The 26,755-nt window shown below is 37.1% G+C and overlaps 7 protein-coding genes across 8 annotated transcripts; 3 read left to right on the forward strand and 4 right to left on the reverse strand.

Moving 5' to 3' along the window:
• Positions 1–901: 901 nt before the first annotated feature.
• On the forward strand, positions 902–3,230 carry LOC106426749 (basic leucine zipper 10). Its single transcript, XM_013867479.3, has 7 exons — positions 902–1,316; positions 1,418–1,499; positions 1,990–2,176; positions 2,240–2,315; positions 2,401–2,526; positions 2,598–2,950; positions 3,031–3,230. The coding sequence occupies exons 1-7, from the start codon at positions 975–977 to the stop codon at positions 3,050–3,052; spliced, it is 1,188 nt and encodes a 395-aa protein (XP_013722933.2). The 5' UTR covers positions 902–974; the 3' UTR covers positions 3,053–3,230.
• Positions 3,231–3,375: 145 nt separating this feature from the next.
• LOC106426752 (putative clathrin assembly protein At4g02650) lies at positions 3,376–6,267 on the forward strand. The gene is given in 4 exon segments (XM_013867482.3): positions 3,376–4,184; positions 4,769–5,011; positions 5,014–5,607; positions 5,830–6,267. Coding segments are annotated over 4 exon segments (1,809 nt in total). The 5' UTR covers positions 3,376–3,490; the 3' UTR covers positions 6,108–6,267.
• Positions 6,268–7,955: 1,688 nt separating this feature from the next.
• LOC106444009 (sulfate transporter 3.2) lies at positions 7,956–13,842 on the forward strand. Its single transcript, XM_048740183.1, has 11 exons — positions 7,956–8,275; positions 8,536–8,743; positions 10,576–10,641; positions 10,760–10,873; positions 11,217–11,333; positions 11,483–11,609; positions 12,412–12,698; positions 12,820–13,010; positions 13,111–13,196; positions 13,346–13,422; positions 13,504–13,842. The coding sequence occupies exons 1-11, from the start codon at positions 7,956–7,958 to the stop codon at positions 13,693–13,695; spliced, it is 1,785 nt and encodes a 594-aa protein (XP_048596140.1). The 3' UTR covers positions 13,696–13,842.
• LOC106439308 (protein NETWORKED 1C) lies at positions 13,706–18,335 on the reverse strand. Of its 2 annotated transcripts, XM_048739229.1 has the most exons (5): positions 18,072–18,335; positions 17,901–17,937; positions 17,617–17,819; positions 15,102–17,236; positions 13,706–14,842 (listed from the first exon to the last, which is right to left on the reverse strand). In XM_048739229.1, exons 3-5 carry the CDS (start codon positions 17,717–17,719, stop codon positions 13,883–13,885), a joined length of 3,198 nt encoding a protein of 1,065 aa, XP_048595186.1. In that variant the 5' UTR covers positions 17,720–17,819; positions 17,901–17,937; positions 18,072–18,335; the 3' UTR covers positions 13,706–13,882. The 2 variants fall into 2 exon arrangements, with proteins under 2 accessions (XP_048595186.1, XP_013736172.2); XM_013880718.3 differs by lacking the exon at positions 17,901–17,937 and having other exon boundaries at positions 18,072–18,334.
• A 1,959-nt stretch (positions 18,336–20,294) lies between these two features.
• On the reverse strand, positions 20,295–21,790 carry LOC125577662. The gene is made up of 2 exons (XM_048739233.1): positions 20,643–21,790; positions 20,295–20,558 (listed from the first exon to the last, which is right to left on the reverse strand). Exon 1 carries the CDS (start codon positions 21,788–21,790, stop codon positions 21,290–21,292), a length of 501 nt encoding a protein of 166 aa, XP_048595190.1. The 3' UTR covers positions 20,295–20,558; positions 20,643–21,289.
• Positions 20,295–24,831, reverse strand: LOC125577661 (NF-kappa-B-activating protein-like). Its single transcript, XM_048739232.1, has 4 exons — positions 23,647–24,831; positions 22,010–23,062; positions 20,643–21,904; positions 20,295–20,558 (listed from the first exon to the last, which is right to left on the reverse strand). Exon 1 carries the CDS (start codon positions 24,768–24,770, stop codon positions 23,679–23,681), a length of 1,092 nt encoding a protein of 363 aa, XP_048595189.1. The 5' UTR covers positions 24,771–24,831; the 3' UTR covers positions 20,295–20,558; positions 20,643–21,904; positions 22,010–23,062; positions 23,647–23,678.
• Positions 24,832–25,249: 418 nt separating this feature from the next.
• On the reverse strand, positions 25,250–26,702 carry LOC125577965 (F-box/kelch-repeat protein At2g44700-like). The gene is made up of 2 exons (XM_048740184.1): positions 26,670–26,702; positions 25,250–25,654 (listed from the first exon to the last, which is right to left on the reverse strand). The coding sequence occupies exons 1-2, from the start codon at positions 26,700–26,702 to the stop codon at positions 25,250–25,252; spliced, it is 438 nt and encodes a 145-aa protein (XP_048596141.1).
• Positions 26,703–26,755: the final 53 nt, after the last annotated feature.

Here is a 26,755-nt window from a genome sequence, read left to right on the forward strand (position 1 = left end):
AGTGGGCTCTCCTATTGCAATAATCTAAAAATAAAGGTTTGTTTGTTATACACAATAATTTTTAAGAGAGAATTTTAAACAAAAAATATTACTCCAATCAAAAATAGCATTTTCTAAAAAATATCTCATTCTCAATTGATATAATTTCTTCTTTTCATTTGTTCATTTTATACTACTTATTTTTGGTTTAAGAAACTTCTAAAAAACCTTCAACTGAAAATGCTTTTATGCTTCTAACATTTATTTCAAAGACTTCTGATTTATGTTTGGAACAAATGAAATAGAGAAGCAATTCCATGAATTGAAGTGATTAATGTATGTTTTGCAACAATTAAAAATGTTGCTTGTAAGTTTGCAACAATTTAAAAATAAAAAGGTCTAATCTGTTTTTCATTTTTCATTTTTTCACATTTAGGTGATGAGTAGTTGTAGTATAACTTAAATGGTGGTTTGTCTTGTTATATTTGGTTGTCATTTCTTTATTTCAAGATCTTTGATTTTTTTTTTTTACAAAACACATGGAATGAATTCCATGCATTTGTTAATTGTTTTGGAATTTTTTTTGTACTCTATTTAGGTGTTAGGACTCTACTGTAGTATGACCTAACATAGTGGTGATATGTTGATCAAATTTTGTGTGACATTTATATGAAGGTCTTTTGATTTATATTTAGTAAAATGAAATAGAGAGGGAAGTTTATATGAAGGTCTCCAGAAATTGAAGTGACTCATGAATGTTTAGTTAAGTAAAGATCAATGGACTTTCATCACCAAATATATATTTTTTAAACTATACAAAAAAAAATCCTTTTTATTTTAAAGAAGTTTAATTATATTTAAAAATGATTTAAATGTACGTAATAATTATAAACAGAATATTCTTTTGTAGAGTGGACCTAATGCAAGTAGGCAAGATCCGACAAAACAAGTTAAAGACACACCCCACCAAAAGCAACCAAGAGAGAGAGAGAGAGATGAACAGTATCTTCTCGATCGATGATTTCTCCGATCCCTTTTGGGAATCTTCTCCGCCTCTCGATTCGGACTCGGCCAAGGCCCTCACGGCGGAGGAATGGACCGTGGAGATGTTTTTCGAAGAGATCGCTTCCTCCGTGACCTCTGCGCCTGTCGGATCCAACAACAACAACAACAACGCGATCGTCGGAGTTTCGTCGGCGCAGTCTCTTCCTTCCGTCTCCGGACAGAACGATTTCGAGGAAGACAGTCGGTTTCTCCGTCGCGAATCAGATGATTACCGTCGCGTTCTTGAGAACAAGCTCGAGACTGAGTGTGCAGCTACTGTTGTAGCTCTTAGGGTTTGTCTTCTGTTTCTCTTTTTTTTATATTGCATGTGTAAGAAGAAGAAGAAGATCTGAATCTTAAAGCTTTGTTTGTTCTCTCTGCTTGTGTTGTGTAGGCTGGTTCTGTGAAGCCTGAAGATTCTACTGGTTCTCCTGAGACTCTGTTTCAACCAGCTCTGTCTAGTCCTCTTACTCAAGGTTATAGCTGATCATCATGCAAATTGGTTTTTTAACACCACATAGCTTGTCTCTTAGCTTCACCATGTTTGTAAATTTTTATGCCAAGTTAGTGTTCTAAAAATTGGTTTAGGCGCCTAGTCTGCAAATCGGGTCTGTACGAAATGATTTTTTCAAATCGATTTGAAAATCGGTCTAGACGTCCGCCTAAACAATAATTATAGCGATAAAATTAAGGATTTGTAATGTAGAGATGGAAAATGGTTTTTTTTTTGTTCAAATAGAGATGGAAAATGGTTCTTTAGAGAAGCTTGAACCATTTCAAGTCTCCTTGATATATTTTTTTTGTTGGAACAAGTTTCTAATTTTATCATAAAGTTTCAATATTTTTTGTGATTTTTTCCTTGAAATTAATCTGACTTTTTTAAGGCCAATAAGATTGGGATGGTGTTAGTTCAATATCTTTCTCTTTGTTTCGAGTCTTTACACATAGTACGTTTAATGGTGGTAGGTTCTTTGGTGACGCCTGGAGAAGTTGGTGTCACTTCATCATTACTAGCTGAGGTGAAAAAAACTGGTGTACCGATGAAGCAGGTTACTAGTGGATCGTCTAGAGATTATTCTGATGATGACGACCTTGATGAAGAGAATGAAACCACTGGTTCCTTGAAACCAGAGGACGTTAAAAAATCTAGAAGGTAAAATGATTCCTTGTTTCTTGTCTTTTGATGTTTATCTTTATAGAACCTTGTTGTTTGTAGGATGCTTTCAAATCGAGAGTCAGCTAGGCGGTCTAGAAGGAGAAAGCAGGAGCAAACATGTGATCTCGAAACACAGGTTTCTATAAATAGATCCTCCCAACCTCCTCCTATTAACATCTCCAAGGATATTAATAGAAACTTAATTTTGTGTGTTTTGATAGGTTAATGAGCTAAAAGGTGAACACTCCTCACTTCTCAAGCAGCTTAGCAACATGAATCACAAGTATGATGACGCTGCCGTTGGCAATAGAATACTAAAAGCCGACATCGAGACACTAAGAGCTAAGGTAATAACACCTTCTTTTTTTTCATAACCACACTAATGTTTTGTTACTATAACTAATTGTATTTGATCAAGGTGAAAATGGCGGAAGAGACGGTTAAGAGAGTAACAGGAATGAACCCTATGCTTCTCGGTAGATCAAATGGACATAACAACAACAACAATAGAATGCCATTAACTGGTAATAGCAGGATGGGTGGTTCTTCATGCATCCCACCTTTTCAACCACAATCAAATCCAAACATGGGGGGACTAACAACAACCATTCTATCTCCAAGACTCGAAAACAGTTTCATTCCTACTCCTTCCTTAAACTCCCAAACTAACTCTTCTCATCTGCAGAGAATAAGACCTACACAAACTCACCATGCTGCTCCAACCACTAACCCCTATGGCTGGACTACTGAAACTCAGAACGATTCAACATGGTAAGCTACAAAATAGTTATTTTAAATTTTCTATGACGTTTATGCATATTAAATTTATTGTTTGTTACCCTCTTTTACAGGCCGAAAAAATGTGTGGACTGATGAAAACAAGAAGCGGGCTTTACACACTTAATATTTGATATATCTACGCATCATCTCTCATTGTATATTTTAAACCATGAGAAAACATTTGTGAAACACAGTCTCATGGGCTTATTATACAGTCTGTCTTGTACACCATTACAAGACTATTAATAAGAAGAATCTGTCTTTCTATTTATAGCTTAATCTTTAATAACAGAGTCGTTCTGTTTTTATCAAATTTTTATAAAGAAATGTCAAGTCATTTCCAGCTGACTTTTCTAAATTTTTCATCATTATATTCCGACAACCTCGGCGGTTGCTACATTTTCTGTTTCAGACAAGAAACAAAACAAAACAAGAGAAACAGAGGAGAAAAGGAGACGACAAAGAAGTCAAACAAAAGTCGTCGTTCTTCCTTATTTTCCTCTCTCTATCTCTTGATCTTTGTGTGTAGACATGTCTTCGAGCAAGCTAAGACGCGCCATAGGAGCTGTGAAAGACCAGACAAGCGTAGGGCTAGCCAAGGTCGGAGGCCGAAGCAGCTCCTTAACGGAGCTCGAAGTCGCCATCGTGAAGGCCACGCGGCACGACGAGTATCCAGCCGAGGAGAAGTACGTGAGAGAGATCCTAAGCCTAACGTCCTACTCACGCAACTACGTGAGCGCCTGCGTCTCGATCCTCTCGAGGCGTCTCAACAGGACCAAGAACTGGTCGGTCGCTCTCAAGGCCTTGATTTTGATCCAAAGGATGCTGACGCAAGGGGACAAGGCCTACGAGGAAGAGATCTTTTTCGCGACGAGGCGCGGGACCAGGCTGCTCAACATGTCGGATTTTAGGGATGCGGACGGGTCTGATTCGTGGGATTATTCTGCTTTTGTGAGGACGTATGCTTTGTATTTGGACGAGCGGCTTGATTTTCGAATGCAGAGAAGGAAAGGGAAAAACGGTGATGGTGGTGGTGGTGGTGGTGGTGATGATGATTCAGGTGATGAGGAAGAAGATGATCATCGAGAGGCCAATGCAAATGTTCGTTCGAGAGCTCTTGTGGTGAAGACTAAGCCGGTCAAAGAGATGAAAACAGAGAAGATCTTTATTAGAGTGCAACACTTGCAACAGCTTCTTGATCGGTTCTTGGCGTGTCGTCCAACAGGTGATACTTTTATTAACTACTTTCATTAAGAAGTTCGGTTTCTTTCCGGTTCCAGTTCGGATCAGGTTATACCAAAACCCAATGTTCAAAATCACCCAAAAGTCTGAAACCCTAGTGATTTCCAAATATATATAGATTATTCAATAATATTTGATATAAAAAACTAGCCAAATTAATTTTAAATACTCGACATAACAAAAAGTTAGTATAAACAAAATATTTAAAATACTCTAAATATCCAAATTATAATAAACCATGTAACCAATAAATTTAACTAATTCAAAATATATTCAGTTGATAATTCAAATTTCGGTTCAGATTGTACTCAAACCTCCAATAGTAACTAGTTCTTAGGCCCGATGCGATTATTCTTTAAAACTGGTTCGAATCAGATTCGGGTTCGGATATCTGGTTTTGGTTAAACACCAATCCGTTGTTTTAAAAGATCAATGTATGATTTGATCCGGTCTGAAAATAGACCCGGCGAGTCTAAATCAGGACTCTGCTTGATACTGTCCATCCCAATATATTTACTTGCAATCATTTTTAACTTTCTTGGCTCACAAGTTATGTTAATTCAACAGGTAATGCAAAGAACAACCGAGTTGTGATCGTGGCTCTGTACCCAATAGTGAAAGACAGTTTTCAGATATATTGCAACGTAACAGAGATAATGGGAGTGTTGATAGATCGATTCATGGAACTAGACGTTCATGACTCGATCAAAGTCTATGACATCTTCTCTAGAGTTTCTAAACAGTTGGACGAGTTAGATCCGTTTCATGGATGGTGCAAGAAAATGGGAGTTGCAAGATCTTCAGAGTATCCAGACTTGAGAAGATTACACAGAAGAAGCTTGATATCATGGATGAGTTTATAAAAGATAAATCTCTTTTAGCTGCACAAGCTCTAATGTCACCATCAAGAAAGTCTAACAAATCTGAGGAAGAGGAAGTCAAAGACATTCAAGAAGATTTAAACGCCGTTAAAGCATTACCAGCACCGGAGCAGGAAGAGGAAGAAGAGGAAAAGGAAGAGACCGAAACAAAGAAAGATGTTCAAGAAGTGGTTTCAGGGCAAGATCAAGAAGGTGATTTGCTGGATTTAACTGGTGAAGCGGGTGATACAACATTGTCGGTTGGTGATAGTTTGGCGTTAGCGTTGTTCGATGGAGCAGTTGCGACTGAGGCTGCGTCTGGACCGGGGTGGGAAGCGTTTGATGATGATTTGGCGGACTGGGAGACAGCTTTGGTGAAATCGGCGACTAGACTGTCGGCACAAAAGAGTGAGCTTGGAGGTGGATTTGATCATTTGTTGCTTGATGGAATGTATCAGTACGGTGCGGTTAATGCGGCGGTTAATGCTTATGGAAGTAGTGGGAGTGCGAGTAGCGTTGCGTTTGGTTCTGCAGGAAGACCAGCAGGTAATATATACAACCAAAAGAACGTTTTGCATGGAACGGCCCCTTCCAAAACATAATGGATCGGTCATGGTTAATTTATCACCTCATTATATATAGTAATTCTTTTGCAAAAATTAGGATACACAAATTTATTTTTGTTTAAACCAAATTAGTTTCTAATATTGGTTTATTCGAGTTATTTGACACGTATATTTCATTCTGAATTATATGGTTGTGATGCAGCCTCAATGTTGGCACTGCCCGCGCCGCCACCAACGTCCAACGGAAACGGAGGCAGGAGTCTGGTGACCATGGACCCGTTCGCGGCGTCTCTAGAGGTGGTTCCACCGTCGTACGTGCAGATGAGTGATATGGAGAAAAAACAAAGATTGGTAATGGAAGAACAAATGATGTGGGATCAATACAACAGAAATGGAAGACTAGGTCACATGCAAAACCAACAACAACATTTTCATGTTCCATACTCCATGGGACCTTATTCTTACACACCTCACTACTGATTTTTTTTGTTTCTTGAAAAAAAAAACGCCATGTTTGATCAGATTGTCTTGTCTGATGTAAATTGCAACTCTTCTAATTATTTTGAATTCTGATATCAAAATAGCATACTTTGTATCAAAACTAAGAGTTGACAAAAATATTTAAAAAAAGAAATATATACTACCTTTTTCTTAAACAAACCAAAAAATCTGATCAAACACACATACGTTGAGTATATTTGGGCAGCAGTTTCCCTCTACCTGGACATGATCAATCTCTTTTTGTCACTTCTTGAGGTAATCAAGTCTTGCAAAGATAATGATTAGGAGGATGAGGTAATCAAGGCTTTGTGATCTTTAACAAAAATTATAAATAAGAAAGTGTTGTTTGTATATATTCATGGTTAAGCTTCACATGTCCATGTGATAATATAGGGAACACAGAAAACAGAAACAGTGGATCAAGAAACGATTGTAAACGAAAATGCCAAAGTATGTGTGTAGTGTAGCTAAAGGACATTCACGGGAAGGGTTAGACTTTTTTTCAAAAGAAAAAGAAAAAGAAATGGGATAACTTAAACTAAATGCTTCAAAACTATATAATTAAGCTTTAGGATTTATAGTTTAGATTTCTAACTTGGAGTATGGAGTTTGGATGTAGACGATCTTGTTTGTTTAAGAAAAAAGTAGTATATATGTTTCTCTTTAATTTTTTTTGTTAAGTGTACTATTTTGATATTAGAATTTAATTGTCTGAATTCAATAATATTGATTTTGAACTCGTTTTTTTGTTTATTATAACTATTGACATGTTGGTATAACAATATTTTTCCTAAATAACTCCACTACTATAAATATATATACACTATTATATTCAGTTTTAACATTAATATAACTATTTATAAATATCACTGATAGAAGTTGAATTTTAACTAATCAATATAAATATAAGTATTCGCATTACTATTTTTACATGTAATGTAAATATATATTAGTTGTAAATTAAAAGTAATATAAACATATAAAATATGTTTTTTCAGTAAACAAAACATATAAAATATGTGATGTAAAACACTTTCTGTATGTGCAAAAAAAAAGAGTAAAACATGGGAAGCCTCGAGCTGTGTGTTGAAGAAAAGGAAAGCGAATGTTTTGAATTCTGAAATGCTCCAAATGCAAATCGACAAAAAGAAAATAATGGTAACGAGAGTGATCGATCCAAATTGGGAAGTCTTGTAACAGCTCATGCTGCTGCTTCATTTTAATCATATGTCTCTTAATTATTTAACGATTTTTGTACCAAAAAAAAAAAAAATTATTTAACGATTTTCTTATGCAATTGTTTCCGTATAAGTCTAAACATCTCCTTGGATGCCTCTGTACGTCAAAGTTGTAACGTAATGTGAGAAAAAACAAGTAGGTTTAGATTAAAAGTGCATGAAATAGCTTCTAATTGCCATTTCAAAATATCTAACAAAAGGTAATATATATATCTAAGTTTATAACAAAGTTTAAGCTGTAGAAAAAAATATACAATCGTACCCAAAAGAAATAAAATAATGTGAAAATCTGGATCTTATTTTTACGTAATATGGAAGATATTTCTAACGCTAATACCTTAAGTTATTAATAGAAAGTACGTAGCATAAAGTTTTTCCTTTGGTATTCACATAATATATAGTTAACAAAACAAAAAACCAATAATCATTGTGGGTCCCTGTGGAAATGAAAAAAATGCTAAAGTTTCTTGACTCCTTTTCTATAAAAACCACATCTTCCTCTCTTCTCATCACACTCGAATACAAATGAGACTTTGCTTTTGATCAGTCTCATTCCATAAGTTCTTCACAGCAAAGAAAATACAAGAATATGTGCAAAAGGGCATTACATTACCCCCAAGTAGAAACCCCTCCACCACAACCTTTTTTGAAATCACTAAAGAACACTCTCAATGAAATCCTTTTCGCCGACGATCCGTTCCGAAAAATCAGGAACGAATCGAAAACGTCGAAAAAGATCGAGTTAGTGTTGAGACACGTGTTCCCGATCTTGGAATGGGCTCGTGGTTACAATTTGAACTACTTGAAATCAGACGTTATCTCAGGGATCACGATAGCAAGTCTTGCTATTCCTCAAGGGATTAGCTATGCTCAACTCGCTAATCTCCCTCCAATCCTTGGTCTTTGTACGTTCTCTTCTTCTTATAGTTTTTATTTCATATTACAAAGAAGAGTTTCTTAATTAATTATTTAAGAACTCTAGTATTACAACGATACTTATTCAGTTTTGGTTTCAAATTACTTTTGGTCTGAGTAATTAAAACTCACTTTGGTTTTGGTTTGGTATATTGTGTGTTTTTTTACCGGTAGATTTGTTTTTAACATTAGTCTATATGAAATCTACTATATGCACATACTCAAAATATCTAAATATATGTATGGAAATGTAGACTCGAGCTTCGTGCCGCCGATGGTTTACGCGATAATGGGAAGTTCAAAAGATTTAGCGGTGGGTACAGTAGCGGTGGCGTCGCTGTTAACGGCGGCAATGCTGGGAAAAGAGGTAAGCGCGGTGGAGAATCCAAAACTTTACCTTCACTTAGCTTTCACCGCCACTTTCTTCGCCGGACTCATGCAAACCTGCCTTGGCCTCTTACGGTTAGTTAATACCCCAAACCATACTTATAAACATTACTTGAAAATAACAATAACATGACTTATATACATGAAAAAATATGATGTCTATTAATGTATTTTATATCATGAAATCATCATTTACTTAAATTAAAACAAGCATCACAGAAATGACCGATCGAATGTGAGTCTATATATTAATATTCTTATTTTCTTGAATTACAGTATTATTAATTTTATGTTTGGCACAGTTCTGATGTTATATTATTAATTAATGCTCTGACATAGTAAAAAGCCTTAATAAAAAGTGAGAAATGAACATTTTGCACCTTGTCTTGACTTTCTGAATATTTTTGCTCGTGCATGATCTTTTGATTTTCTTATAAGCATAAATAAAGAATAGAGATTCTTTTTGAACTATGAGAATAGAGATTTGATACTCCATGCATAGTATAAACATAAAGATAAGGGAATGATCCATATTCGATTTTGATGAAAACATGTCAGAGTATGACAATATTAATAACAAACTTCACGTGAAGGAGTTTTTTTTTTTTTTTTTCCGTCAATAGTTTATTAATTAATAGAAACGGGCCAAGCCCAGAAACAAATTACAACAGAAGCCCACTAAACCAGACGGGCTAAAATTCGTTACACAATTGGGCCCAATCCAGCGGCCCACCTTGAGAAACCCTAGACACACACGGGAGAGAAACGCGGCCGCCTCGCATATCCGTCTTTTCGTCACGAGGACACGTGTCAACATCCTCGACGTCGAGGGTCACGTGTCACGAGATCAACACGACACACCCGCTTCTCGTCCTCACCGGAGATCTGACCTTAGGATCAACCGGCCACACCGGGACTCCGCAGATCCGAACCTCTTCACCGTCAAGAGCTTATGGGACTCTAAAGCCGGAGAGAATCAATCGCCGTGGCGAGATCTCATCCACCCCCGTTCACCGCAGCAGCCCAAAGCCTCGCATGCAACCTCACTCTTTCCGTCGGAGATCATCCTCTCCTCCGACGTGACCAGAAAAAACTCAAAACCGCAACTAGACGCCGAAACTAAAAAGAAAAGTCGGAAAAATCTAAACCCTAAAAGACTAGGGGACTGAAGCCGGCGACGTAAAGCTGTGATAGCCTTTACCCCCCGGAAGCTAGATCCGACGACGGCGGAACTAACGAAGCTTCCCCGCCGCGGAGACAAAGGACCGGCGGCGACGGATCTGTGAGAGCCTCCATCTCCCGGAGCTAGAACTCGAACTATTGACCCCCCCCCCTCCTATCCGCAAACCCCGCCGCGACTCCCGTACCAGCACCACACCGGTTGGTGGCTGATCTGAACTCCGGCAAACGGCAACCGAATAAGAGAAAGAACGACATGACCGGATGTTTTTACCGAAGGGAAAAGGGCTCCGGCGACGGCACGGACGCTCACGCGCCGGCCGACCGCCGGATCCCCTTTGAGAAGACTTTTCTCTCTCTAACTTTTCTCTCTCTCTATGTCACGTGAAGGAATACATAAATTACATTATTCACGGGGGGTTATTCTCTTGATTAGTGTCCAAGATCTGTGTTATCATCCGTTGTTTCTCTAAATCAGTGGTTTTCTAAGATATAAAATTTAATTTTTGATCTTTTTACCATTTTAAGATTGCAAGTGGCATGAGGCATTATTGTTGTTATTGTTCACGGGATGTTTTGTCATTATTGTACCGACCGATTTAAATTCCTTTCATTTGCTTAAAAATGCAAATTAAACGATTTTGCTTACATAATCATTTAATTTATACAGAAACATGGTCGGAATTAAAATAGTAATACATAATGTATCATTTTAAAAATATATGCAGTGGAGATGGGAGAGTGGAATACTAGGGTGTTGCTTCCTCTTTTTCCTTCTTACAACCAAGTACATTGTAAGTTTTAACTTCTTCATTAATGTATAATAAATAAACACGTATATTAGTATATACCTTCATTATCATGTATGTGTACTTTAAATAATATATAACAAAATGATTAATGTAACTGAAGAGCAAGAAGAGACCAAAACTATTCTGGATATCTGCAATGGCTCCACTTGTTTCTGTCATTTTTGGAAGCCTCTTCGTTTACTTCCTCCATGCCCAGTTCCATGGCATCCAAATTGTACGTCTTTCTTCTCTCTCTCTCTTAGTCTAGCACATGCGGCAAAAACGTACTATTAGGTTTAGTTATTTATTTGCGTATGCGTTAATTAGCGTTATATTTGACACTTATAGCTTAAAAAAAAATGAAACTGCAGCTTATAACATATTTTACTAAACGCAAGCGAAATTGTTTTTTTTTTGGCTTTATCACTACAAACTAATACTTTATGAAAAAATAGAAAATGTTTTATATTATTACTTTGTTTCGATCATGTCAATGCATACAAAAAAAATAGCCTGAGAGACATGATTGAGATCAAATGCTAATGTACTACTAATATTATTGTTTGTTGTGGGAGTAGATTGGAGAATTAAAGAAAGGGATTAATCCACCGTCCATCACACATCTGGTTTTCACGTCACCTTATGTCACGCTGGCTCTTAAAACCGGCATTATCACTGGAGTCCTAGCTCTTGCTGTGAGTATTTCATAAAATATTGACTATTTATATATATATATATATATTTTTTTTTTTTGTAACACTTTTTTTTATATATATAATCCAAATTCTCTATATATATTCTTTAATTGCTTGTAATTACTTCTACTCAAATTATCTATAAATAGGAAGGAATTGCAGTGGGGAGAAGCTTTGCAATGTATAAGAATTACAACATAGATGGTAACAAAGAGATGATTGCATTTGGGATGATGAACATTTTTGGTTCCTTCTCCTCTTGCTATCTCACTACCGGTAACATTCAATTTTTCATTTTCAGCTTATTAGGATATAATTAACTTATCAGAAAGAGTTGGTGCAAGTTGAATATTTCTCTTGTGTAATTATTTTTCTTTCTTTCTTACTAATACAAACACCAAGGTGGTCAAATGATGATTATACTTATAACAATACATAATAAAAGGGGTCCCTAATAACAGTGTTTAAGAAAACGGAGAGTTCAAAAAAAAAAAAGCCTAATTAAACGGATGTTGAATAAAAAAAAACTAAATTTTTATTTACTCTTCAAATGATATTAAATAATAGTATGAGATTCCATAATTTAGAAATAACAGAATTTTTTATTTATCATAACAAAATTTTATAATACAATATATTAATTAAACTAATTTACAAATAATCATTTTCTATTTTTTAATAATTTTTAGATCGTCTAGAAAAAATAATGACCATGTAAAATCTAGGTTCTAAATGGTGACAAAAAAAATTAATTAATAGAAATAGTAAATTTCTATTCATTTCTTAATATTTTTACCATTTATGAATAATTTTTGTTAGAGATAGTACTTTCTCATTTTCTTAAAAAATTTAAGAAATTTTGGAATAAAAAAATTCTTTATCAAAATTGATAAGGAGCAAAAGTAATAATAAAATTCTTTTCTTTTGAAAAAAAAACTTTTCTTTTGTTTCTGTTCATTTATTATTATTTTAATGATACCAGCCCGTTTAAGTGTGTGTAAACAGCTGCACCTATGTAAAGTTTTTCAGAACAATGCATAATAATAATGAAAAAAACACAAATAATTTCTTAATGTAGGACCGTTTTCACGTTCCGCGGTGAACTACAACGCCGGTTGCAAAACGGCGGTATCAAACGTGGTGATGGCGGTTGCAGTAGCAGTAACATTACTGTTCTTAACGCCATTATTCTTTTATACGCCGTTAGTAGTTCTGTCGTCTATCATCATCGCCGCCATGCTCGGACTCGTTGACTACGAAGCAGCCATGCATCTTTGGAAACTCGACAAGTTCGATTTCTTCGTTTGTCTCTCTGCTTTCCTCGGCGTCGTTTTTGGTACCATTGAGATTGGTCTCATCCTCTCTGTACGTATAACTTCCTCTACGCGACTATAATATCATTTAGTAACTTAGAATAATGCAATAATTACAGCACAAATTCATGTTTATATAAGCAAAAAAAAATGAAAATGAAAATAAATTTCAGGTGGGAATATCAGTGCTGAGGTTACTGTTGTTCGTGGGAAGACCAAAGATATATTTAATGGGAAAGATTCAGAACACAGAGATCTATAGGAACATTGAACAGTACCCTCAAGCAACTACTCTCTCTGGCCTCATCATTCTCCATATCGATGGTCCTATTTACTTCGCCAACTCTAGCTACTTGCGAGATAGGTTTATAATATTATTTACTTTATAATAATTTATCAAATCTTAGCTATTCTTACGTGAATCACATATATAAATGATGTGTTTATGTTCAATGTTTTGCTAGAATTGGAAGGTGGATCGATGAGGAGGAAGAGAAACTGAGAAAGAGTGAAGAAAACAGTCTACAATACATCATACTTGATTTGAGTGGTTAGACATTGATTGCTTATTTTGAGTTTCTAAAACCATTATGCATAATCAGTTGATATATAAGTTTTTTCAATTTAAACGTTAGATCCGAACTTTGAAACATCTTAATCTTGATTTGAAAATGTGACATTATATTATATGAATTTTAGCTGTGGGGAACATCGACACGAGTGGTATAAGCATGCTTGAGGAAGTCAACAAAATACTAGGACGAAGAGACCTCAAGGTTAGTCCTTCAACTTTTTCCTTTCAGATTAAGTCCCCAAACATCTATTGATTTCACATTTTGGTCCTCTAATTTTCTCAGCTAGTGATAGCAAACCCAGGAGCAGAGTTGATGAAGAAGCTAAGCAAGTCCAAGTTCATAGAGACCATCGGCAAAGACTGGATTCATCTCACGGTAGCAGAAGCCGTCTCAGCCTGCGACCACATGCTCCAAACAGCTAAACCGGACTCACCGGAGAAAATCTCCGGTGTACCGGAATTCAACAACGTTTAAGATGGTTACAAATTAAAATCTCACATTAATATATTTTCACCAAGAATAAAGTCGAAAAGCTAAGAGTCTGTCTGTTATTCAAATTTTCACTACTTACTACTATTGCGTTCAAAAACATAACGCTGTTAAATTAAACCATTTTTCACATGAGAACTTATTTTACTTGTAAGTCAAGTAATAATAACATTCACGGAGACGTCGACTGCTGAGCGCAGCCGCAGAACGCAGTCCTCTTCTTCGTCGTCTTCTTCATCGTCACGCTTCTCGATCCACCATAGATGTAATCCCTTAGAAGAACTTTGGACTTAGTATCTGAGACCTTAGACTTAGCTTTACTCTCTTTCTCTCCTTCAAGCTTCATCAACAGAAACTGAATCCTCTGTATCTCCAGCTGTAACCTCCCAATCTTCTCCGAACCTCTTCTCGCGTGTTCCGAGATCCTCCTGCTTCGGTTCCCATCCTTCTCTGACTCCACCTTCGTGGACAGCTTCTCGTTCACGTTGAACAGCTTCTCCACCGCTTCCTCTGCTTCCTTGAGCTGACCTTTGATCGTCGCGTACTCCTCACTCTCCTCAGTTTCGACTTTGATTGTTAAATCTTTCACAGTGATCTGAAGATTCTCCAGCTTCTTTAAATCCGAACCGAGTCTATCTAACACCTTCCTCTTGTTCACTTCTATATTAGGATCCATGAACCCGTCGAAAATCTCTAGCTTATCTACAACCAACGACTCTTCAGACAAAGACTTACCTTTCGCTTTGGCTTTAACCGCTGTTTCTGTCTTGTGAGTCTTCACAGGCTTTAACTCAAAGAAACTGTGGCTATCAAGCTCCAAGGTGTCTCTCTTGCTCGTGATCTCGTACGATGATCCATCAGAAGTTTGGTCAAGGACTATATCTTTCGTTACGATCTCGATTTCGTTGCTTTGTTTCCGAGTTTTGCCGCTCAGCTTCCTCATGCTTCTCCCACCACCACCACTATCGGTTTTTAATTCTTTGACTTGCTTCATCGCTGTCTCGAGCATAGAGTAAGCGTTAGAGTTCTCAAGGAGCAAAAGCTTTTCCTTCTCCGTGATTGCCTCTGCAATAGCTTTGATTCTTAGACACATATCTTCCACCTTGAGGGATTCATTCATTGAATCATGGCCCTGGTAAGAGAGATGAGACCAGTTCAAACAAGTTTCATCCGAATACAAATACAGTAAAAACTCTATAAATTAATAACATTGTATTGTTTGTATTTATATAAATCTTATATATATTATTAATTTATAACGTTGTTTAAAATTATTTTATCGATTTGTGTTACATTTTGAACCGGTCCTAACTTTGGACCGAATAAACTAATAAATTTAGCGTGTTTATTAATTTATTAACTAACTTTATAAAAGGATAAGATAAATTTACCTTTGAAGGTCCATTAACGAAAACATAATCCTCCAAAGATCTAATGCTTTCATTCAACAAGACAATAGCTCTACGCTTGTCCACATCCACGCTTCTACTTTTAAGACCGTTGTAAGCTTCAGCGACCTCATGAGTCATTGTTTTATTCAACGTTTCATGTACTGCTAAGACCTCCTTATCGCAGAAGAACGTTGCAGCTTGAGACTCCCACAGTTCAACTCGACACCTCTCTTTCAAAACCTCCCTTTTGACTTCCTCAAGCTCCTTCTCCTTCTCACGTAACCGATCCTCTAAACGATCTTTTGCTGATCTGATGGAGAGGAGGTTTCTCTTCAGCTGAAGATTCTCGGTTTCTGCGTCTATCAACTTATCAATAGTCTTCCTCGCCGTGCTCTTCTCAGCTTCTGATTTAACCTGTCGGAAGAACTCAACAAGGACGAGTTTCTCAATGGCGCTGTGGTGGTTCTCTACGGAGAGTGACTGACAAGCTTCCTTCAAGGTCTTGAGCTTTCCTTTGGCTGCTCCCAGCTCAATATTCAAATGAGAGATAGAGTTTTCCAGCGCATGGTTTTTCTCAACAAGCTTCTCCACAAGTGCAATCTTCTCGGTCTCATTACATTCTCTTAAGTTTGAGTTTTCCTCTTTAAGACAATACATCTCTTGCTGCTTTAGTTCAACTTCCGCTTCAAGCTTCAGTATAGTTTGCTTTAGACTCGAGACATCCTCTTGCAAACTCTTCACTGATGCTACCGAAGAGAGAGATTCAACCTTGGCTTGCTGAATCTCCTCATGCATCTCGTTGTTTCTCTTCTCCAAGTTGTTGATGATTTGGGACTTGCTCCGAAGCTCCGCAGCTAAGTTATTTAGCTCCTCTTGAGACTGATAGTGCAACTGCTGCAGCGTTTGAAACGCGGTTTCAGCTTCCTGGAAACGCAGATGCTCTTCTTGCACGTTGCTCCACAGCTTGACCAGCTCCGTTTGCTTCTCCGTGAGCTTCTGGCTTTGACTCCCCAGTTTCTCCAATAGACCGTCAAGCTCCGAGTGGAGATTCTGGTTTGACCTCTCGAGCACAGTGCATTTCTCCTCGGAGAATTTGAGTTTAGCAGCTTCGTCTTCCAACTCACTGCTAAGCCTTTTGGTTTCTTCTTGGGTGGAGTAGAGTTTTAATTTCAAATCCGCGATTATATTCAAACACTGTTGGTACTGAAGCTCCGAAGCTTCTTTATCCTCAGTCAGTTTGGAGATAGTTTGCTTCAAGTTTACAACTTCTACTCCAGCCAACTCAGCCCGCTCGTTGATACCCCATGCATCTTCCTCAGCCTTCCTTAGTCTCTCTTCTAAATTAGCTATTGTTGTCAAGCATTGCTTGTAATTGTCCAGAGCTGCTTCCTTGTCAGCAAGGCTCTCCTTCAATGCGAGAGTCTCAGCTTCAACTTCTCCAGCATCCTTACGCGCTTCTTCCAAATCAGCTATCCTTTGCAGGCACTGCTGATACTGAACAAGGCTGGATTCCTTTTCAGACTCTAGCTTCTCAATGACTTGTCTTAGTATTTGAATCTCAGCTTCTGCGCTCGACGCTTTGTCATTAAGTCTAGCTGAGTCCTCTTGCGCACGAGAGATTTCGGTTTCTAGGTTTGAGAGTCTCTCCAAGTTCTTCTCAAACTGAGCTAAGGTGGCTTCCTTTTCAGCCTCCATTTTAGAGATGAAGTCTTTTAAAGCTGCAACTTCAGCCTCAGCTTTGCTAGCTCGTTCGGATTCCGAAACTGTTTCATCTCCATCATCAAACTTCAGTCCTTTTCTTGCTTTCCCAAACGGAACATCGTCTTCACCTCGAGCTCGGATAGGAGGACGCATATCCGGAGTTTGTGGGTCACCGTCAGCACCAGCATGAGACTCATCGCCGAATATGAAGGAAACTTGGTTGGGGAGCTCTTCTGCTATAGTCTGATGAGCCTTATGGATCACGACGGTTGCGTGATTATATCTTTCAGCCAATGCGCGGTACGCGCGGTAAAACTCTTCGACCAGTTGCATAAGCTCAGGACGTTTGCGGTAATACATCTCAGCTCGCCTGGCGAAAGAATCTGCATCTTCCTCGAGAACCTTGATCATTTTCTTCACGTTACTATCCATATCTGCGTCAAAAGAACAAAGACTTTCATGTTTTTGTGGATCATATATTATAATTAAAAAAAAAATCATCAGCTATACAATAACAGCTAAGGTCATCCGCATCAAGAGTCTCTTACTATGTGAGAGACTCCAATGCGGATGCTCTGAGACGTTGATGTCTCTCTTGACAATCATGCTCTTTCATAGGCCAAAACAAAACGTAAGCTCATGGCTGGTTTTGGACCATGCTAAATGAAATATTTGCAGCAGACCACCAAAATTTTTTGAAGAAAACTATATAAACATAAGCATGTTCCCAAATTTATTTTAAAAAAATATTTGTTGAATTTTTTTATAAATAGCTCCCTAATTCTCAAGACTATACCATTAACAAGATACGTACCTGCAAGATTGTCCTGAAGCCATTTAGAATTCTTGGGGGTATTGTGACTATCCCACCACCACGAATACATACGTTTCGAGTTACTCTTTGCCACAACCTCCATTTTTTTAATACAAACAAACAAACCACAAGGAAGACGTGTGTGTGTATACACCGAACTTCCTTTCCTCTCACGCTCTCTCACAACCTATTAAAAAATATTCCTGGAAAAATACAAAAAATCAGAGAGATTGTCGAATAAATAAACAGGCAGACGAAATGAGATTTTCATATGATATGATTACCATATAATATATAGAATTTCATGCTCTTAAGTCAAACCTAGAGAACACGTTTACGAGTCAGAAAATGAGACGATCACACATGAAAACATGAATTATATAATTCATGATATATCCAAAACCATGATCGAGATCTATCTAATGAATCGGGAAGCAATGAAGTCGAGTTCGTACCACAAGAACACAAAAATGAATCGAGATCGCTCGTCGGTGTGGTCGAAGATGCTTTTGGAAGAGCACGCGCGCTTAGTCTCTTCTTAGATTCTCTCAGTGTAGCTTCGGCTTCCTCATCTTCGTCGCATAATATCTTCTTCTTCGTTGAGTAGATCTCCTTCTCTCTCGGGCGTTTATGCTCTGTTTCTCTGAAAGAGTTTTTGTGTTTAGGTTTATTAAAATGGGCTTTAGGAGAGAGAGAATGAAAAATGTAAATAGTAGATGACGAAAGTACCCTTTATGCACGTATTAAAATGGTGTTCTCGGGATTGCTTGGGAGATTTGGCTTCCTAGATTAATGTAATTTACGCTTTTATTTAAAACAAAATTTAATGGTAATTTACGCCATGAATTAGGCCTGTGCTATTAATTTTCTTAAAAACAATTAATGCTACATTATCAAGTTTTCTAAAATATTGCACAAAATTAGATGGCAGGTTGGATTTATTTTCTTCTTATAAATTTCATACACTATAATACATTATCAAATTTTCTATAATATTCAAAATTAGATGGCAGGTTGGAGTTTTTCTTCTTATAAGTTTCATATTAAAATAAAACCTGTAAAATTTATTTCCACCCTTTTAACATACCTTTTTTATATAAAACGTACTTTAAATTGATTATTTTAAAATATGTATTAATTAGATAAAAAATTAGTTTAAAATCTTTTGCGGATATGAACCAAATAATTTATTTTATTGATAAAACAACTCATGCTGCTCTTTTCGCTTAATTAAATTAAAACAAATAGAGGAAAAGAGAGAATCTTTTGGAAAAAAAGAATCAGAAAAAGGAAAAGGCAAAGGCACAGAGACGCGTATGCGTATCAGACGACGAGCTTTGGGGGCCACTTACGCCACACTTTTTTATTTGTCCACGTTGGACACACCACACCCACGCGCAATCTATACATGTCATGGAAGTCATGTTCTACTATTAAGTTGATTTTTTTAAGTTTTTGAAGTATTTGTTTTGTTTCAATGTTAGTTTTTAACAATCAAATTCGTTTTGAAGTTTACTGAAATTTAATTTGACTTAGAATATAAAAATAGGCCAAATTTAAAACTGTTTATTTGAAAGACAAAACAGTCCACAAATATTATTTTACATGGTCCACAAATATTAATCTAGTTTTAAACAAATGGAGAAATTAAATATGTATGCATATATATACCTAGCGGCTACCACTTTTGATGGCAACCGTTCGAAGATCGACAAAAAGTATTATAATTACTTCAATCGTATATTTGATTAAATTAATTGTGAAAAGCCATTGACCACATGCCTTTAAATAGCTTGTAATAACCAATAACTATAGTCAGTAGCTAACCCATTCACCGGTTGCAAGTGTTATCAACTAATTCATTTTGTCAAAAATAAAATAAGGAGACAAGACATTTTACACTACCGTATGGATTTTTAATTAAAGAGAGAATCAACTCTACAAACACCCCTTTTTAGATCACAGTTTTGAAAATCTCCATTGTATGTTTTGAATAAATTATCCAAAACATATAGTTCTTGATTAGTTTATAATTATAAAAAATATATGCCCCTTTGACATATCAACTTGTCGGTATTCATACATTGAATATAATTATTTGCTAAAAGGAAGAAAATGCCACCAAAGTTTCCTTTCTTGTTGAGGTTGGGCCCAAGAGTAATAATGAACCATCATGTTTCCTCAGAAACCAAACTTATATAGAACTCTCAGACAATGATCATCTTTTAACAACCTCTCTCTAGTCGGTCCCCAACGTCTATTTCTTTTTTTTTTCTTTCTCTCTCTTTCTTAACATTGTCACTAATGGTAACCTTAGCTTATCATCATAACTAAAAGTAATGAAATTTTTGTCTTTTTAGCATTTAGAGAATTCTCCTAGCTGTTGGTTGCTTGTATATTGCCTCCGGTCTGACATCATTGTATGGCTTTGTCTTTGTAATGATGTTGTGTTTTCTCTCGAGTGATTGAAGGAGTTGTGTAGTGATGAGGTTATACAACCTAAAGCAAAAAGCCCACTAAGGAACTGAAGGTAGTTCAATGGGCCTATAACAGAGTTTTCGCGTAAAAAGCATAGTCCATCAAAAGATCGCCACTTGTACATGAACCTTTTCTACTACCTTCTAACTTGTTTGTTGCTGTGAAGTATTATTTGATTTGAAGACTTTAAAGCCATAGAGAACGATAAACAAAACCATACAGAATGATACTAATAATTGTAGGGAACAAGGGATACATCTCCTTCAACATTGAAAACCCAAAACAAGATAGTAAAACGTGAACAACACTGTCACAAACTACAGACAAAGACGACGAGAAACATACATACACAGAGACAATACTTGCCACTGCGTAACATAGCAACATAACCAAAGATAGTAGAGAGACAAAGAAACTACGATGAAGCATCTAAAGCAGAGCGGAGTAGCAGCTTCTATAGGTCCCTGTTACAAAGCCATAAAACTTATATAAAGCTGCACATTCAGATTCATTACATGTTAAGAGTTAAAGAGAGCTACAAAACTTACATGGTGAGCAGATTAGGCGGGATCAAGAAGAGCCTGAGGACTATCTTTTCTTCAGAAGAAGTATCAGCTTACATCAGGATTGAATCTTTACCAGTAGAGACACTCTAAGACTAGTCACAAGAAAGAACTTCCTATTCCCTTCTTCCTTTACAAAAAAAATCAGGAAAAGAGCTGAAGAGGAAGACCAGTAAACAGAAGTAGTAAGGTTTACATCTTCAAGGCTAGACAGAAACGCAAAAGAGAGGAAGAAAGATAAGACTCAAAGGCATGAGAGTAGACAAAGGGGTATGGACAAGGAGGGAGAGATATATAAGAAGAGGAACCTAGTAGCTAATCTAACCCACTTAAGAAAAGAAGCCAAAGGGACAAAGGCTGACTCTAAAGAGAAACTATACAAAGGTGCACCACCACCATATGTTAGAGACTGGTAAACTTTTTAGCCATCCTATATTCTAAACCAAGAATCAAGTCTTCTCTATAACCAACCACCTGCTCCACCATTAGTAACACCTCAAATCTGCATAGGAGAACCACTAACTGCTTCTGTGTTCCATGAAAAGCTATTAAACAAACTCAAACCAGCTTGGTGCCTAAAACACCTTATTCATATATCCACAAAACTAAACCCCCTGTTCCCCCTAAAGACTTCACGCATCTGCAAACTCAATATTGAGCATGCGACGCAGCGTCATAGTGGCGGAGACAGTACTGTTAAAAGGGTTATCATCACCAGACGAGGTTGGAGAGACCGGAGCAGACTTGGCAACTTCAGGAAGATCAACATCAGGGAAGGTCAGAGAGGCCGTCCTCTTTCCCCGGAGAGAGAACTTGGGGATGGGAACAGAAGTGGGTGGCGGTGAGTTGGAGTAAGTGGGTCCTGCCCACAGCTCAGAGTAAGAAAGGCTTCTCCTTTCGCCACCAATAGGGATGGGACTGGTTCTAAGAGACGGCAAAACTGACTTGGGAGAACGAGGAGAGTGAAAGTGAACTCCTTTGGTTGTTGATGAAGAGGTTGTTCTCTTTGGTGGTGGTGGCCTTGGAAGCAAACCAACTCCGGAGTGAAACGTTCTGCAGTTGATTTGCCTGAAAGTTTTGGAAGGAGGTTTCTTCTCGTAATAATGTTCTTCAGCTAAGATGAGAGTTTCCATTTTTGAGATTAAATCAAGAAGCTTTGTCTCTTTAACTACCCCCAACAAGATCACTTTTTTATCTAATCAAAACCAAAACACTTCACTCCTTTGAATCTGAGCTCGTCTCCAAAGCTGCAAGCAAACAGTTTAAGGCCATACAACACATGGAGGAAACAAAGTTAATCATCACATACAGGGAAACAGATACTGTAAAGGGAACAAAACGTAATCACTCACCTGTAGAAAAAGGCTATTGAACCTGAAGATTAGAGAAAGATGATTTCTTTTACACTAGAGGATCAGCGATCTGTTAAGAGAATATCTATTTAGAGTTTTTAAGCCTCCGTGAAAACACACGAAGATCCTACGGATCTGAGAAATGGGGTTAGAGAGAAAGGAGATGAGAGAGAGGGGAAGATGAACAGAGCATTTGTCCTTTTAAGTAGCACTGTTACTTCATTGATTCTGCTGAGAGGAAATTACGGTAATACCCTCCAATGTATTCATTTGACTATTATGTCCTTCTCCGTTTACATTATTTACATTCTAACTTCAATTACTGTTCATAATCGCATATTTAATAATCCCTTTGAAAGCGAGTTTAGTCAAATTAAGAGACCTTAACGTGACATTATTTTATGTTCATGCTTGAAGTGTAATAAATTGACAACAATTAGTACTAATAATTAGAACATGTTGACGTCAAAAAAAAAAAAATTAGAACATGTTAACATCGCTTTCTCTCCCTCCTCTCTCTCTGTCTAAACCGATATTTTATCCAACGGTAACAAAGTTGATTTTTACATTTTTTAATTTGTTTTCGAAAATGAATAATTGAATATGGTCCAGGTACTCTCCTCGGTAGGGTCTTCTGATGACAAGATATTGCACTTATTGAGAAAAGATTCAGCCACTGCATAGTTCCACAAAAGTGGAATCATAAACTATAGGAATTGAAACCCAATTATTAATATCTGCCTGTAAATTCTGGGAATTATTATTGCACTGGATAATTATAGAGAACCCAATAATTTATGCTTGTTTGTTTCACAGCTCCAAAAATAGAATTGTGACAATAATGGTGACAATAATGGTGACAATGATAACATGACCACAAAGACATCCCCTCAAATATCACAAGTCACTCACAACAACAATAAGAGATCAAAGCTCATAAGGAAGATGACTCGGTCACCAACATAATACCATTTGCAAAGCTTCAAGAATCAGAAAAATATGTTTTCGTGCGTCTGATAAGCCAATAAGCGGGACATAAAGCGGATGTCCTAACTGAGTCATAATTTAAAACAGCTGTAATACACTGAAGCCATAATCTTACATCTTTAACAGACAAAATACAATCATTAAAACGCTCCACAAGCAATCACCAAAGTCTAAAGTCATATCAACACTTAAATCTTAATCTTATAGTCTATGAAGCTCAAGCATATTGCACATGAACAGTTGCAGGTCCCTAAAGTCCGTATCTTTCATCTTTAAACGCACAAGCACAATATTGTGATACCCACGCATAAACAATGAAACCCGTTATCTATAAGCCATATAAAACACGATTCTAATCTATGAAGCTCAATCAAAATGCACAAGAACAGTTGCAGATCCCTAGAGTCCAAATCTTTCATCTTTAACACACAAACATATAAACTATGAAACTCATTATCTATAAGCCATATAAACACACAATCATAATCTATAATCTCTGAAGCTCAAACAAATTGCGTAGGAACAATAGCAGATCCTTAAAGTCAGAATCTTCCATTTTTAAACACACAAAGACGATAATGTGACACGCATAGCATATTAGAACTGTAAAACTCAGTAACGAGCAAGTAGTAAAAGCATAAGATAAGTACCCACACAAGCAGTAGAAGGGAAGCTAAGCAAATCAATCATCAGCACCATCAGTCTTCCCAGCACCAAAAGGGTCATGATTCGGACCCAACTCTTCTCCCATATGGCGTTGCACAAGCCTCGACAAATCAGACATCACCTTAGCCTCGCGCTTAGCCTTCTCCTCATAGTTAAACATCGCCAACGCCCGTTTATCTTCAGCACTGTAAACCTGGTTCTCCTTCCTGATACGAATAGCATTCATCCTCTGATGCCTACTCCCACTCATCACGTACCCAAGATCCTCAAACCTCTGAATCTCATCAGCGTTGAGACCCACTTCTCCTCTACGTGGGATACGTTTCCCTTGCTGAACATACTGAGCTATAGCGTCTCCTTCACCGGGTCGTAAAGCACCACCGTAGCTGATGTGTCCTTCGGCTTTAGGTAACGGCATTGGACCCACCTCACCTTCTTCTTCTTCATCTTCTGGTAAAGCTTTCTTCTTCGATTCAATAATCATCTTCATCTCCTCTTCGTCAAGCTCAGGCTCCTTCCCCGCTTCTTCCAACTTCCCCTTCGAATCAGTGTCCTTCTTGCTCTTTGATTTGCTACGTTCTTCCCCAGAAGACGAAGAAGCGCTAATCTCAGATTCATCATCAGAATCACTATATCTCCTCTTCCTCCTATGTCCTCTCCTCTTCCTACTACTCTTCTGCTTCTTCTTCCTCCTTCTTCTCCTCCTATCTTCCTCATCCGAATCATCATCACTCTCGCTATCACTATATCGTCTACTACGCTTACTCCTAGAGCTCTTACTCTTCCTCTTCTTCCTAGATCTATCAGACTCAGATTCCGACTTACCAGACTCAGATTTCGGATCTTCCTCGTCCTTCTCCGGAACCTCCTCGTCGGCGGCGTTCTCATCGGACTCCACCTCGTTGGGATCTCTAGGCGGACTCGGCGTGTTCCTCCAAATGCAGTGCTTACCAGATTTCCTCATCTTGAGGCGTTTAAGCCTCCGGTACTCCGCGTGACTCAATCCTTTCAGCTCTTCGTCGGAGTCTGAACCGGATCTCCTCCCTCTACGGTGGTCTCGGTCTAGGTATCCTTGATCTCTCCCGAACCTCCTTGGAAGCGAGTTCATCGTCACTCTCCAACCCTAAAATTTCAATCCGAACGTAACCGTATCTAATTAGGATTTGAGTTCAATATATATGTGTACATTAAGGCCCATCATAAAAGCCCAATTAAAAGAACCTTAGCGGAGTTGTTTCCTTATTGTTGTTGAAATGAAAAAACAAAATTCATTATTATACCCATAAACATTTGTTTTGTTACAAAGCACCCCGTAAGTTTAATTAGAGTCAATACACATAGTAATACTTTTACAAATTTTAAATTTAATTAGTTACACTACGTGAAAAAATTGGAATTTTGTAACTGAACCAATGCTCTTACATGATTATAGTTACTATAGAATACTTTTGTATTAACAAATTTCTGGTCACTTTACTATAGTCTTACCCTTCATACACTAACCATAGAAATATAAGGAAGATTTTGTGAAAATTATAAGTTTTTATAAACTATAGAAATTTTTATCACACACGTACATGTTCTCCACTATTTGTATCTTCTCAACTCAAACCTCTCGCAAGAACCATCTTTAGGATCATAGGAAACGAAGTTGTCATCATGAATCGATAAAGAACAGACCTTTCGGTTCAACGAAGCCGTTGTAGTCGAACACCACATGAACTCCCTCTGCTCCGTCGGAATCGGCGTTGTTTCATAACTTTGGTTCGTTTCTTTCCTTAGGTCCAATGATCTTGCTTGAATCTTGCTATAGCCTTCGATAGCGTATAGCTTAGTCCCCACAAACCCTACGCTCATGTCTGGTTGATACAGCTCCAAACCCGGTCCTCTATGAATATTGTCGGTTTGGAAATCAAAGATCCACACGGCTGAACCGTCTGATCCGGAGATGATGAAAATCTCTGGACCAATAGCGATGACCGCGGAGACGGGCTGGCAATATAATGATTCAAGAGACAGGCATATACTAACTGATTCTCCCTATGGCTATTCTTGCAGAGACTGAACCATTTTCCAAGATGTGTAGGATCGGTTTTGTCAATAAAACAGAGAAAGACTGAATCTTTACTGAGGATACACCGAGTCTTGTGAAGCTATGGTAAACTAACAAGATGCCATAGCTTCTTCGACACACAATAGAGCGCAATCTAGACAAAATGTTCCAGACTGCGTCCTTTGGTAGTGAGAGAAAGAAAGGCGGCATAGATCATATGGAGATCACCTAGAGCAATATCCATTGATCGTTATTTTTTTCAAGTTCAGAAATTGTTCAGTATTTATCTGATAATTCATAAAATTAGTCTATTTCTAATTTTAAACATAAATTTGATATTTTTAAGAATTCGATGACATCTCTAATTTAACAAAATATAGAATATGAAGCGACGACGGAATCCGTATTTTATTGTTGTATTTTAATATTTGAAAATCTAAACTTAATCTAGTGTTATTAGTTCTATGATTTTAAAACTTGTATTTAAATCATGTGTTACTGCCTATTGGTTTCATAATTTATAAATTCTATTCAAATCGAATGTTACCCAATCATACTAATTTACTTATAGAATTGATTTCAAAATAGATTTGTATAGATTATGTGTTAAAAATACAAAAACTCAAATCCCAAAGAAAATTTTCAGATTTGTAAATAGTAATTAATATTTAGATGTTAAATTTTAAATTTTGTATATTTTACTTGGATTTGTAAATATTTTGGGTCAATCATTGTTCATGAGGAAATGTGGCATCTGTTATTTTGGCTAAATGTTGAAGTTTTGGCTCAATCATTGTTCATGAGGTTCATGAGCGAAGGATTTTCTGACCTATTAGTTTATGATTTAAGTCTTATCTATAGATCTTATTGGATGCTGCGTTAAGAGATGTCTTTTGCAATTTGTACAGTCGTCTACAGAAAGCTCAGTTCACCAAGCAGACCATTGGCTTTCACATTCTCATGGAACTTTCCTCTGTAGAACTTCATCTTAGTCTAAGGAGACCGAAAAGATTATATCAGGAGACCAAAAAGATAAGCAA

The sequence above is a fragment of the Brassica napus genome, chromosome A9, assembly GCF_020379485.1.
Source record: "Brassica napus cultivar Da-Ae chromosome A9, Da-Ae, whole genome shotgun sequence".
Lineage (NCBI taxonomy): Eukaryota > Viridiplantae > Streptophyta > Magnoliopsida > Brassicales > Brassicaceae > Brassica > Brassica napus.

What these genes read in the sequence shown, in the direction of transcription:
- LOC106426749 (XM_013867479.3), top strand. Translation starts at nt 975, where the DNA reads ATGAACAGTATCTTCTCGATCGATGATTTCTCCGATCCCTTTTGGGAA. An exon ending in CTACTGTTGTAGCTCTTAGG is followed by an intron (nt 1,317 to 1,417) that starts GTTTGTCTTCTG and finishes TGTGTTGTGTAG; the next exon opens with GCTGGTTCTGTGAAGCCTGA. An exon ending in CATGTGATCTCGAAACACAG is followed by an intron (nt 2,316 to 2,400) that starts GTTTCTATAAAT and finishes GTGTTTTGATAG; the next exon opens with GTTAATGAGCTAAAAGGTGA.
- LOC106444009 (XM_048740183.1), top strand. Translation starts at nt 7,956, where the DNA reads ATGTGCAAAAGGGCATTACATTACCCCCAAGTAGAAACCCCTCCACCA. An exon ending in CTCTTGCTATCTCACTACCG is followed by an intron (nt 11,610 to 12,411) that starts GTAACATTCAAT and finishes TTCTTAATGTAG; the next exon opens with GACCGTTTTCACGTTCCGCG. An exon ending in TAGGACGAAGAGACCTCAAG is followed by an intron (nt 13,423 to 13,503) that starts GTTAGTCCTTCA and finishes TAATTTTCTCAG; the next exon opens with CTAGTGATAGCAAACCCAGG.
- LOC106439308 (XM_048739229.1), bottom strand. Translation starts at nt 17,719, where the DNA reads ATGGAGGTTGTGGCAAAGAGTAACTCGAAACGTATGTATTCGTGGTGG. An exon ending in GCTTCAGGACAATCTTGCAG is followed by an intron (nt 17,237 to 17,616) that starts GTACGTATCTTG and finishes CTTTTGACGCAG; the next exon opens with ATATGGATAGTAACGTGAAG. An exon ending in TCGTTAATGGACCTTCAAAG is followed by an intron (nt 14,843 to 15,101) that starts GTAAATTTATCT and finishes CTCTCTTACCAG; the next exon opens with GGCCATGATTCAATGAATGA.
- LOC125577662 (XM_048739233.1), bottom strand. Translation starts at nt 21,790, where the DNA reads ATGGAAACTCTCATCTTAGCTGAAGAACATTATTACGAGAAGAAACCT.
- LOC125577661 (XM_048739232.1), bottom strand. Translation starts at nt 24,770, where the DNA reads ATGAACTCGCTTCCAAGGAGGTTCGGGAGAGATCAAGGATACCTAGAC.
- LOC125577965 (XM_048740184.1), bottom strand. Translation starts at nt 26,702, where the DNA reads ATGAAGTTCTACAGAGGAAAGTTCCATGAGAAT. An exon ending in GAGGAAAGTTCCATGAGAAT is followed by an intron (nt 25,655 to 26,669) that starts GTGAAAGCCAAT and finishes TTATATTGCCAG; the next exon opens with CCCGTCTCCGCGGTCATCGC.